Source organism: Chiroxiphia lanceolata, chromosome 5 (assembly GCF_009829145.1).
Source record: "Chiroxiphia lanceolata isolate bChiLan1 chromosome 5, bChiLan1.pri, whole genome shotgun sequence".
Lineage (NCBI taxonomy): Eukaryota > Metazoa > Chordata > Aves > Passeriformes > Pipridae > Chiroxiphia > Chiroxiphia lanceolata.
Genome location: NC_045641.1, coordinates 16,130,352 through 16,144,152, shown reverse-complemented (window position 1 = coordinate 16,144,152; position 13,801 = coordinate 16,130,352). Strand labels below are relative to the sequence as shown.

At 37.4% G+C, this 13,801-nt stretch overlaps 1 protein-coding gene across 2 annotated transcripts in view; it reads right to left on the bottom strand.

Moving 5' to 3' along the window:
* TBC1D22A (TBC1 domain family member 22A) overlaps positions 1-13,801 on the bottom strand; it is a 159,375-nt gene that overhangs the window by 133,038 nt on the left and 12,536 nt on the right. For both annotated transcript variants that reach the window (XM_032688434.1, XM_032688435.1), the window contains exons 5-6: positions 6,184-6,254; positions 1,099-1,227 (exon numbers count right to left, since the gene is read on the bottom strand). In XM_032688434.1, coding sequence (XP_032544325.1) covers positions 1,099-1,227; positions 6,184-6,254 — 200 coding nt within the window. The remainder of the gene's footprint in view (positions 1-1,098; positions 1,228-6,183; positions 6,255-13,801) is intronic.

Below are 13,801 nucleotides of genomic sequence, written 5' to 3'. Positions count from 1 at the left end.
ACAACACAATACTTAAAGTAATTCTATTATTTTACAGTATTAGTTATAATCCTGTTGTATCATTATTTTTGGAATTTTTACTGTATTTCAAAACATTCATCCAAAGCTTTAAGTCATTGTTAATCTATCAAAGAGGTAAAAGAAAAAAACATATACATTTGTATTCACATTGTAGGATCCTTACATCACAATTTTTTTGCAAATTAGGGTCATATTGACAATGCTAATTACCTCAAGGTAATTACAAGTAAGCACATACTACTACTTCTATAACCTCATGTTCAACTGCCACTGTCATAGAATCGTAGAATCTTCTAAGTTGGAAAGACCTGTAAGATCATCAGGTCCAAGCGTTCAAAGGTAAAAACAGAGTTTAACACCTATTTTAATATATTTGACAATCAAGAAGAGAGCACAAAAATACTAGGATTTCTAAATTTTTATTCCGAACTTCACAAAGGAGTTTTATGCAACAATCCTAAAGTGATGATTTTGGGCTCCATACACAAGTACCTTATGTTAGTGATGCTATATATTTCTTGCTACTAAAGATCAGGCTTGCAGCTGAAAGAAAGATCTCAGCCTCCTCTTTGGGAAGGTAAAGTAGTATTGTTTGGTCTATACTTAATGTTACAAATTATTCATTTCAATACCAAACTTGAAGATAACCTATCTACTTATCTGGGTGGGCATAAGAGTTTGACACCCCTATGTTTATTGCACATCATACACAGTTTCAACTTCCTAAGCAAAAGTGTGGAGCCAGTAAAAAACAGTCACTGCTGTACTTTCCCTGTCTATCCTCATTCATTTGAAGGAAGGTCTGAGCGTGAGACTAAAGATTTGAAAACACTACTAATCTTAAACAAAAAAACATGGCATCACTAAAGCTGATAGACTAAAGAGAAAACCACTCTTTCAAATTTCAGAACAAACTACTCCATATTTTTGCTTCTGAGATTTAGAAAAATTATTAGAGAGTTGTCTATCCAGTAAGATTAAAGAAACAGAGAAAAGCAGTAGCAAACATCAAAAACAATCTCTTTAGGTTCTTTAGGAGTGTTCTGCAGGTAAAAGTCATTTCAATGGGTGTTCTACCTGTCTGTAGGTATCTTGGTGATTTTCATCATTTCTGGAATCATAGTATTGTTCAACAAATGCAAAATACTCTTTGCGTTTTCTTTGTAAAGTGCTTTCTCTTCGGTCCACATTTGCAGGAAGATAGCCCTGAAAAAAACCAGTGACATGAGGAGGATATTACTCTTTGCCTTGCATACAAAAAGCACTGCTGGCATTTGATCACATGTGACATAATTAACTGACGTCGTGCCATGTAGTCCTACACAGATCTGAATAATCCTTCAATAAACTATTTTTCTTAACAGTCCAACTGCTACAAAAGTTCAGATACAAATACCACATAGAATCACTAAAATAATGTTGACTTCCAGAGAGAAAAGTTCAAGTATATAAGTTCAGGTAAATATAATGCCATATGAGTTCTTTAATTTCTATGTGGCCAGTACCAGAGCAGGTTTATTAAATTTTTAAACAAAATGCATATTAGCTCAGTTGCCTTCAAATAGGAATTATATAAATTAGCAAATACGTTTAAAACATGGTTAAACTTGTAACACAATGAAGTATTAATTTAAAAGCTTTAAAAACATTCTAGCTACATTATCTCACTGTTTCCAGTGAGAAAAAAAACAATTTCAAGCTTTCATTTCATCTCAGCAGGTTACTAAAAGTTTCATCACAGAAAAAGAATCAACAGTTAGTGGGCTCTTAGTTTTAAGAACACTTGATGTGTTTCCTTAGTTGTTTCCCAAAAGCAATTTATAAATATTATCTTATTTTGCACATGGTATGGGCATACAAAGAAAGTTATGTTAATAGATCTGCAAGATCATACATTGTTGCATTAAGTATAGAATAGATCTGAATGGTTCTTCATTGAAGTAATTCATATATATATTTGAAAATCCCAATCTTTCTCCCCCCAAAATAATTTTAAAATTCATTCTTATTTTCTTCTTTAGTTCAGTTTGATATATAAAGTACACTTATTAGAAACATCATTATTCACGTAAATGGCTACCAAAAAGTTTCCTGAATATTCACAAATAGTTAAAGCTTTCTTGTAAGCAACTTGCTTTCAAATGGTCAACACCAACATCCCACAACACTGCAAAAAAGAAAGTCAATTCAAATTTAACCTACATGGCCATCCTAAATAAATACTTTGTATAAGATTCATTTTAAAGATGGATGGCTTTGAAAGAGATCTGGATATCCAAGACAATATAAGAAAAATCTAATTATTTACTAGTCAAGTCAAATTAAAATATTTCTTGTCAACAATCCATAAATTCCCCTTCCACAATAATAGCTTTCGCTATACTAATAATAATTAGTAAAATACTGAAATCAAACTTAGGTTTAAGTTTCATTAACAAAAATAACCTTCATAACATCAAAAAAATCCTATACTAGAAGTGCAGCAATATTTGCACTCATACAATGAGTCACAGCCATCACAGGCAACTAATAAAAGAGCAGATCATACTGACAGTCATCACACAGCATGCACAGGACAACCAGTGGACGAGTCCCAGTCACCATGGATTTAGGAAGGGCAGGTCCTGCACTGGAAAAGGCTGCCCAGGGAAGTGGTTGAGTCACCATCCCTGGAGGTATTTAAAAGACATGAAGATCTGGCCCTTAGGGACATGGTTTAATGTTGGACTTGGCAGTGTTGGGTTCATGGTTGGAATCAATGACCTTAAAGGTCCTTTCCAACCTAAAAAAATTCTATGATTTTATATTAAAGGCAGTTAAAATGTTATTCCTGTATACTTTAATTTCTGAGCTAATAATAACAACAGAGCAAGTGCAAACCATATTACTTTCCAGATAACTTAAGAGGTAATTGCTTTTGCAAAACCATATCTTTTAAGATATACTGGCTTGTGTCTGGTTCCAGGTACTTTAAACCGCATCACCTTCATTTTTGCCTCAAGACTCTATCTGACACTTAATATCCTGTCCCAATCTTTTGTATTAAGTTAGACATTGAATTCTGACGCCTGTTTATTCTCAACAGTTGTGTGGGGGTTTTTTTTCCCTGTAGGATATCTTAGTTGGTTGCATTAGAAAAGAATTCATTTGTGAGATCAGATGTGATTGTTTGAAGGACCCTGATACTTTCTCACTCAATCTTTTTGCCATTATTCAGTTTCAAAGACTGAACTAACCTTTCAATTCGACACGTTGTGTTTGCTGTTCAGTTTACAAATTAGGTTTTATTTTTAACAGTTGGAAAGGTTTGCAACGTATCATCAGTGAATAAACTCATGGAGAGTTTAATCCATTTATTCATTAATTTCCTCCAAAGGCTTTTGCAAACGTATCTTCAGTTTTGTTATTCAAAAGAGAAGTGAGCCTGGATAGTTCTGCTTGCTGTTTAGGTACAGTGTACCTAGCATTTTTGCTATATTTTAAAAATAAATCATGCAATTTTTATACCTACTGTTACCAGTAGATATGCATAACATTAACAGATCCTATTATACTGATTTTCATATGCTTTCCTTTAAAAAATATATTCATCAAACATGTTAACATTATTAACCAGCTATCTATGTAATAAATATCTCAACTGATCAATTTCTTAAATCATTCTTAAAATTCCAATTTCCATGTTGATTCTACAAACAAGATAAAAACCATCTGCCTCAGACACTACCAATTCCCTGAAAAAGTCTCAAATTTGGGCTTTTTAAATAAGACTTTTGAATAATTCCAACACAAACATATCCAGCCTTAACATAGCTCTAAACTGTACTTTTGTTTCTTCATCTAGTTCCAACTCCCCCTGCCACAAGCAGGGACACTTTAAACAAGGTTGCTCATAGTTCCATCCAACCAGGCCTTAAGCACTTCAAGGAATTATCACACTACTCCTTACCTGGGACACACATTAATAAGAGCTCAGTATTAGGTTATCATTAGAAAAAAGCATGGTGAAGCTTATGACCACAAAAACGGAAAGCACTTTTTCTTCCCCACTTGGGAAAGAAGATGAAAAAGATGCTGCCTTACAGCATAGAAAAGTAATGATTACTAAATGACTCATCTTTGGGTTTCCAAAATATATCACATGAGGACCAATTAACAGATAAGACATCACGATAAGACTTTCTTAGAAAAGCTGAGAACTTTCAAAGTATTGCCATTTGGAGGTAGAAACAAACCAACCAACTAACCAAAGTCTTGTAGGTCTCTTATTAAAAAAGAAAAAAGCCACTTAATTCTTAAAGTACAAAAAAAGTAACCTGAAGACAGTTTTTTTGCAGAGGTATGACAAGACAGATCAAGTTAAGAATTGAACTGAAATAGATCCTGAACTGGAGTGGTTAAAGCAACAGAACGACAAACTCTACACTTAAGAACTCCTCTAGACCAGGAATCTGAGGAATACTAAAATAAAGTTAACTTATGGAATTAAATCGAAGTTCATAGAAAGCCCATATTCTTACTAGAGAGCAAGAAGAGCTAGTTTACTTTATGTAAAAGTTATATTTTTAAAATTTGCATAATTCTTACTCTCTAAATCCCAGTGTCAGTCTTCTGATTCAGAATTTAAACTATTCTTATGCTTTAGCTTACTGTGTTTCAAAGTCAAGTTCGAGCTAGCCATATTTTTTTTAATTTGAGTATTTTAAAACAGGCATCCTAAACTTCAAGAGAAAAAAAAATGCCCTTTTCATTACCAAAATCTCACAGACAACTTTGGAAACAGAACTAAAATACACTGTAAGCTCCATGTTTAATTTCAATTACAGTAGGATATTTGAATATCCACCATTAAGCTGCATCTGCATTTAGCGCTAGAAGGAACTAAGCTGCAAATTTAGTAGAACTCATCAGCAAGAGAGACTCTTTCAGTCACTGGAAATCAGTGTCAATCTGAAGTAAATACTTTGCATTCCCTACGGAATTATTCTATAAAAAGCAAAGCAGTTTAAGTCTACTCTCTGAAAAATTCAATAGTGTTAAACTGGTGTGTGTATAATTCAGAATTTTAAACAGTTCTTAAATGCATGAAGATTTGCTGAGAAAGTGTCTTTCATAACCTCTGGAGAGTAGACAGAACAAGAGTTCTGTTTCTTTTTAACACAAACATCTTCACAAGCCTTCTCCCAACCACAGGCAGACAAACAACAGCTAAAATGCACAACTGTTTGCCATCAAAAGTACTATAGCTTAAAAGGTAGACATGAAAAATACTTCTATGAGGAAAACACTTTATTTTTGCAGAAGAACCATTTTAATTTGAGAGCAAACACTGAGATTAAAAAAATCCTGTTCTCTAACACCAAACCCAGTTAATCACAGATTCCCACAAGCTTCTCTACAGTGCCCAACCAAAGCACCTCTGTGTGCTGCTCCACAGTATTTCAAGCTACTACCAAGCTACTACTACCTATTCTCAAGCTACTGCCATCGCAAAATCCTCTGGCCATTGGGCAAAGTTCAGAGAGCTCAGTCAGTCAAAGATTCACATTACAAAAAAGTGATTAGCTTTTTAATTAGGTTGTCTCTCTGACATCAAGAGAGCCAATGCCACAACTTAATTGACCACAGCAGTTCTGAGTTGTTCATCCTAAACCACTATAGAAAAATCAGGCAAAAACCCTACAGATCCTATCAGAGCTTTTCCTCAGTACATTGTTAATCCTTTCTTCCAGTTACTTTAATGTGAAGTCCAAATGAAGCCTTTCGTAGGACACTGATAGGCTTCGTTTCCTCTACTGCGTGTCTATTCTCAAGAAAACCATAAGAATGTTCTTGTCTTTGAACTCTCCACCACTCCATCAGAACTGGTTGAAAGAGGCCTCTGTTATCACACAAGCCTTTCTTTCATAGAAAGCCAGGCTGAAAAATAAAGATATATAGCTGACATGATTTACTACTACTTCTCATCCCCCAACCCTTTCAATTTGATAGGATAAGCCTGAAACTGAGCAAAAGAACATAACTTCCATTACAATTCACCAACAGGACACAATGTTTTCAACTATCACTAATGGATTAGAACTCAAGCAAAATTATTTGCAATGCTTGAAAAAGCTATTGTTACTAAATGCAAAGGAAGAATTAAAAAGAAATACAACTTACTGAAAGAAGCTTCCACGCAATTGGACGAACCTGTTTGGGAATGCCAGACCAACTCAATTTTCGCAATTCATCTATTAAAAGAGAAATGTTTCATGAGAACCAAGGAATCTATTAATTAATATACACAGATATATTCAAATTAGCACAAAGGTTGTAACAACAACGATCATGTCTTCTTAGAAAATCCAATGAAATCAGAAATACAGGACAATCCTAATGACAATAAAATACTGGATTACTGCTATCCACAGGGATACCTCTGATAATTGGTACTGAGTGTGATAAGGTAACTTTCTGGAGTATTTCTCAGCATTAATTTTTAGTGTATGTACCTTACATTGTCTCACTCGGCAACTTACTGTATAAATGTATTATTCTCCCACTGTTTTTTGAGATACATATGAAAGGTACACACAGGTAAAGTAGTTGTAATACATTAGAGTATACACAAAATATAAGGAGCAGCAGTATATGCTTTCAAAAATATTAAAAGGTTCACAGTACTTCTGTACACTATGCATGGATGAAGGAAGCATGAAAGGATGCTCATACACATAACCCCAAGAAACGTGGTGGTATCACAATAAATTTCTCACTTATTCTTCATCTCAAGGAGTTGAGAGACACTGGAAGAATACAGGATGACCAAAGGATCAGTAATATTAGAAAAATATGACACTACTAGAGTTCATTGTGAACCAAAGTCTCAAAGAAACAATGAAAGCAGAACTTGGGCAGACTATAAACACAGATTAAGAGACAAACTGAACAGTAAGTCACAGGCTGGCACAATAAATATACTTCATCGTGAGTATGTTGTCACTGCAAATACAAGGACTCAATGGGAAAAAGTCTCCAGCTGTGATGATCAAGCACAAGACGCCCAACAGGGACCCCCTGACAGCACCTGGTCACATAATTTTACCTTTTTTCCCATTATTTGATCTTCTTTTTCCACTACGCTTCTACTTCCTTTTCTCTGTCCCAATTTAACAAACCACTCCAATTACTTCTTGCCTTGATGGTCCCAGCTTTGCTACAGCTATACTCAACTTTGCTATTTCTGAAATGATTACCTTCGCACCGTTGGTCTTGTAACACTGCACTTTCCAAAGTGCCTCCCGTGGCCACTCTCCACACAATGGCACTGTTCGGGCATTTCTCACACAATTCCCCCTTTACTACTCGTGGAATCCCATAAGGTGCTATCTATAACTTCTGACAGCTTCTCACGCTGTGGTTTGTTATGTACAGCAATTTCTCACATCATTTCTAGTAGTTCTGCACACCCCAGGGAGTTTGCTCGGCCTCCGAGCAGCTTCGGTATTTGCTTGCAGTCCCACCATATCTGCAACAAGCTTCAATTCCAGCCATGATTTGATGTCAAGCAAATCCCCATGATACCAAGCACTAAATCATAAGTAACAGTATCATTGGTTATATTCTTCTAAGAGCCAAAAAGGCAGGAATCAAACAGAAGTAGTAAAGGTAAAGTAAACATATAATATAAACAAAAGTAGAAAAATGGTATTTTGTATAGTTTATGAACAAAAACAACAAAAAAAGAGGGAATGTTTGCTGTAACTAAACACATCTACAAATTATTTATGTATTTCTACTCCATCCCAGAACATGATAGTTAGCTCCAGTGGTTTAATAACAATGAAGGCCCCAAGTCTTCAAGAGCAAGTGATCTCCAACTGTGCATCATCCTGCTCCACTCCTCCTTGTGCAGTATTTATGAACAAGTGTGCTTTGCTGGATCTGATCTATTTGTGTCACTGGTAGTCTGGTTGAAAGGAAACTGATCTTGTGCATTAGTTTATTATTTTCTTACACAATCATTTGGGTAAAGTTTCACATAGAACTCTTCCTTTGGACTGCATTTAATAACCTCCTATTGTATTTGATAACCTCCTCTGCTCTGTTGTCATGTCATCCAGGATTGGTCTGAACTTTCTCAAGGCTTTTGTTTCTGGTTTTGCTTTCGTTAAGTGGTACAGTAATTGCTTTCAGGACAGAAACTGTTAGACAGGCATGTGATTGTACATTTGAAAATTAAGAATCTAGAATTAAGTAAATTCTATCACAAACCATTAGCCCTGGGTATGTGATAATTCCACTTCTTCACACTGACTGATGCCCTAAATCACAGACCTCAGTGATCCTTCCAGTATCTCAGACTATTCCAAAAAATCACACAAAATTCTGGTTCTAACTTTTCACTACAGTGAGCTCAACTAGCATTTTGCCAGTGACAAAAAGCACACAGTAAAATTGAAAGAGGTTATGCAAGAATCCTTATCAGGTGCAGTAGCAAACCTCAAAAGCACAGTCTGACCCTTCCATGTCACCGTTGTTAAAGCATCACTTCATGTTATGCTCTCCTCTGATGGTTCATCACCAAAACAAGAGGAAAGAAAACAAGGAACCCTGTCCTTTCCAACAACAATTACAAAAGCAGAGTAAAAGTCATGCCTAGAAGACTTAGTCTAACATTGCTATAGTAAAAAATAAAAATTATTCTAGTGATAAGAGAGAGAAGAAAATATTAAAGCATATACACAGAGTACCATTTTAGATATACCCAAAAGACTGTCAGTGAAGCTAAATGCTGTTAAAATACATTATCACACGTACATTTTATTTGACATAGATAGCTAACTTTTATAGAAAGTGTATCTATATACTGTTTTTATTCTTAGAAGTGACCTACCAGGTGACTTCATAAAAATCAAATGATAACCCAAAATTGAAATACTTGCGTTCCAGTTCTCAGGTTACAGATAAGACATAGTCTTAAACAAAAAAAGAGCTGGGATTAAATCATTCTGACATTTTTATCTCATAATTAAAATACTAAATTCATAGAATAGTTTAGGTTGGAAGGGACCTTTAAAGGCCATCTAGCTCAGCAACCCTGCAATTAGCAGGGACATATTCAACTAGAACAGGTTGCCAGAGCTCCTGACCTTGAATGCTTCCAGGGATGGGACATTCACAACTTCTCTGGGCAACCTGTTTCACCACCCTCACTGTAAAAAATTTCTTTCTTATATCTAGTCTCAATCTACCCTCTTTCAGTTTAAATCATCACCCCTTGTCATATCAAAACAGACTGCAAAAAATTCTGTCCCCATCTTTATTATAAGCTCCCCTGAAAGGCCACAACGTCTCACCAGTGCATCCTCCAGGCTGAACAACTCAGGCTCTCTCAGTCTGTCTTCATAAGAGAGGTGGTCTAGCTCACTGATCATCTTCATGGCCCTCTGGACTCACTCCAACAGGTCCACATGTCCCTTTTTTGAGGACTCCAGAGCTGGATGCAGTACTTCAGGTGGGGTCTCACTAAAGTGGAGTAGACAGGGAAAAGGGGAGAATCACCTCCCTCAACCTGCTGGCCATGCTGCCTTTGATGCAGCCCAGGGCACATTTGGCTCTCTTATCTGGTCAGCCTCTCATCCACCAGTACCTGCTCCCTGTCCTTCTCCCTGGTTTACTGCCCAAATCCCTTCATCCCCCAGCCTGTACTGATATTGAGAGTTGTGCCAACCAAGGTGCAGGACCGTTCACTTGCCTTTGTTGAACCTGATAACATTCCCATGATCCCACTCCTCTAACTTGGACAAGTCCCTCTGTATGGCATCCCATCCCTTAGGAGTGTCAACCACACCACTCAGCTCGGCGTCACCTGCAAATCTGCTGAGGGTGCACCTGATCCAATGGAATATGTCACTGATGAAGACATTGAATAGCACCGGTCTCAGTGTAGACCTAAGGGACACCACTCATCACTGATCTCTATCTGGACATTGAGCCATTGACTACTACTTTCTGGGTGTGATCATTCAACCAGGAGTCCACCTCTCTCCAATTTATAGAAGGATTTTGTGGGGCACCATGTCAAAGGCTTTAGAGAAGTTCAAATACATGACATCTGCAGCCTTCTGTTGCCTACTGATGTAATCACTTCATTGCAGAAAGCCATAAGATTGCTCAGGAAGGACTTGCCCTGGGTGAACCCATGCTAGCTGTTCCAAATCACCTCACTGTCCTGCACATGCCTTCACAGAGCTTCTAGGAGAGTCTGTTCCATGATCTGCCCAGGCACAGGGGTGAGGTTGACACATTGGCAGCTCCCAGGGTCCTCCTTTCTACTCTTTTTAAAAATTGGTGCAATGTTTCCCTTTTTCCAGTCACCAGGGTCTGCCATGACTTTTTAAATATCATTGGAGAGTGGTTTGGCAATGACATCAGCCAATTCCCTCAGGACTAGAATATACCTCATCAGGTCCCATAGACTTATGTATGTTCAGCTTCCCCAGGTGGACACAACACAAGCCTAGGCAATAGCACAGGCTTGAGGAAGAGTGGCTGGAAAGCTGCCTGGCTGACAGCCAGCTGAACACGAGCCAGCAGTGTGCCCAGGCAGCCAAGAAGGTCAATGGCATCCTGGCTTGTATCAGCAACAGTGTGGCCAGCAGCACCAAGGAAGTGACTGTCCCTCTGTACTCGGCACTGGTGAGGCTGCACCTCAAATCCCATGTTTAGTTCTGGGCCCCTCACAACAAGAAAGTCGTTGAGGTGTTGGAGCAGGTCCAGAGAAGGCAACAGAGCTGGTTAAGGGTCTGGAGCACAAGCCTTACGAGGAACAGCTGAGGGAGCTGGGAGTATTGAGCCTGGAGAAAAGGAGGATTGGGGGGGCGGGAGGCGGGGACCTTATAGCTCTCTATAACTACCTGACAGGAGGTTGTAGCCAGGTGGGCATCAGTCTCTTCTCCCAAGTAATAGGGCAAGAGGAAAAGGCCTCGAGTTGTACCACGGAAAGTTTAGATTGGATATGAGGAGAATTTTCTTCACCAAAAGGGTTGTCAAGCACTGGGACATGCTGTCCAGGGAAGCGGTTGAATCATCTCCTTGGACATATTTAAAAGAAATGCAGATGTCACGCTTGGGGACATGGTTTAATGGTGGAGTTGAACTCAATGATCTTAAAGATCTTTTTCAACTTATATGATTCTGTGATTTTCTTACAGTATGAGGCACTTTGCTCCCCCAGTCCCTGTCTTGCAGTCCATCTGTGGGAAGAGAGGTTGCCAGTGAAGACCGAGCCAGAAATTCTGTTGAATACCTCAGCCTCCTCTTCATCTGGCAAGACCAGTTTGCCAGTTTTGTTCATAAGGGGGGGGGGGGGTTCGCTTTCTTTGACTTTTCTGAGTGACATACCTGTAGGAGCCCTTCTTTGCACTTCTTGCCAAGTCCAGCTCCAGCCATGCTTTGGCCTTCCTGACCTCCACCTTACACAACAAGGCAGTATTCCTATACTCTTCCCAGGATACCTGTCCCTGCTTCCACTGTTTGTCTAAGTTCTAGCCTGTAAGCTGCAACAATATCAAAATTTTTTTTATCCAATTTTCTTTAGCTTTTCTTTTAAACACCTCATTTCTCCCTTTTTCTCTCATGTTTCCTACTGAATATTTAACTTTCCCACCAAGAAGTGCTAAGTACATGCACATTTTACAGTACCTTGCAATAGAAAATCCATTTGAGGCTGAATTTTCTCCACATAACACATAATAAAAACTTTTTTAAGTTTCACATTGAGCCAATACATAGCACACAGCATGCTCAAGGGAACAAACAGACATTAATCTGTTTAGAGCACAAGAGCTACAAAAACATATGAAGTGCCTGACAGAAATCAGGAGCTTAAGAGCAAGTAAGTCCACAAAGATGTCACACAAAGAAAAAACTATTTGAATACACCTCTATAAACCTTCTGTCCAAGAAACAGAAGTAAATGAGACACTTGATACAAGATTGTTAGAAAAGAGGTATAATATTCTACTGCTATAAAACAGCCTTAACATGATAAGAATCAGGACAAGATGTAAGCTCTCACAACATCCAATGCTCAATTCTTCCTGGTAACCAAGAAAGTTGTTGCCTGAGTGTCAGGCCTTAAAAGCTGCCACCAGCCCCATGTGGCTCCTACTGTCAGAGCAGCTCAAAACCTGGAACCCATCTCAGAGCTTCAAAGAGACTGAAGAGTTCTCACCTACATCCACAGATGTCAGATCTTCACAAAGAGGAGGCAGAGAGAGAGAAGCAGACTGGAAAACAAAGCACTACTTTTCTAACTTCTGCCAGTTTTCTACATGGGGAATCTGTTCTCTTCAACCTGTCCACCAGCACATTTTCATTTCCTTCCTCATCTGAAAATATTTTGCCTTCCTCCCCTTAATATGTGTCATTATTCTCATGGATTCACAAAATTAAAGGATGAATGGCAGCTAATGGAAAGAGATGCCAAAAATAACTTGTTTATTTGAGAGTTCTGTTTGTGGCTATTTATTTGTTTGTTTTGTTGTTTGCGTTTTTTTTAATACTCACAGCATCCAGACTCACAATGTCATGGACACATCTTTTTTTCCCCAAATTAGACCTTGGCTATTAGACTGTTCGATTTTGTTTTTAATAAAGGCAAATAGGAAAGAATGAAATTAGAGGAAAATAAGGAACAAATCTAAAGGTACCACATTTCTGCTCTGTAGGGTACAAATAGACTCCAACCACACAGTAAGTTTATTAACTTCTATTGCATAGAATGCAGTAGCATGGAAGTACAGATGAGAAAGTTTCACACTTGGAAACTGCTGTCTTGTAAAAACGCACTTGACTACGTATGTCTACCTCACAGTTTGCAACACTTTAAAGTGAGGTGTCAGAAAAAATTCATCCTCAACCAAGACACTAAGAATAGCAAGGAAATGTGCTTGTACTTATATTTGAAACTTGACCTCTATTGATTACCTAATTAATCATTAAACTATTTGTCAGTGGCTGATGTATTACATTTTCCCTAGTCAAAGCATAATTTCAATTTATTGTTATTAGAGTAATTCCTTCCCTTGTAGATTTCCCAAGGCATTAGACATCCTAGTCATGAGCTGGAGAACATGCTCCCAAGCACAGGATTTCTACAAAAAAGTTTTAATAACACCTACAAATCATACACACACTTTCAATCAAAATAGCACTGTAAAAATATCTTCACTTCACTACAACCAATACTTTCTTAAAATTTCAGAAAAATTATTTTGAAAATGGGCAGTTGTAAAACATTCTAATTACAGACATGACCATTTGTTAAAAACGTGAGCACAGAACAAGTTGAAATTAGGCAGATCCAAAAACAGTATCTGTAAAATCCTACCTATGAACTCTGTCCCAGACTGAAAGGACACTTTCTGAAGAAACAGCTTGAACCTCAATTGTTACTCTGTCTTTCAGTTGTCTTATTATTTGATATAATTCTGTGACCAATGAGTATGAAAATCTGTACAAATCCCCCTAGATTTTAGACAAAAAGTAACTCAATTTGCTCGCACTAGCCAACTATCACTTCTGCTTAGGAGACAGCAGCTACTTTTCACAGAAACATTGTTTGGTTACGATATCTTATTATGAAGGCATAATGTGGTAGGAAATTGCTTCAAATTGATACAATTAATTTAATTTTGGAAAAATTTCTTTTATCTAGTTTACTACAATACATTTAGATATACATTTCCTCTCTGAAGAAAAAAAAGTTTAAAGAAATTATTCTAACAGAAAT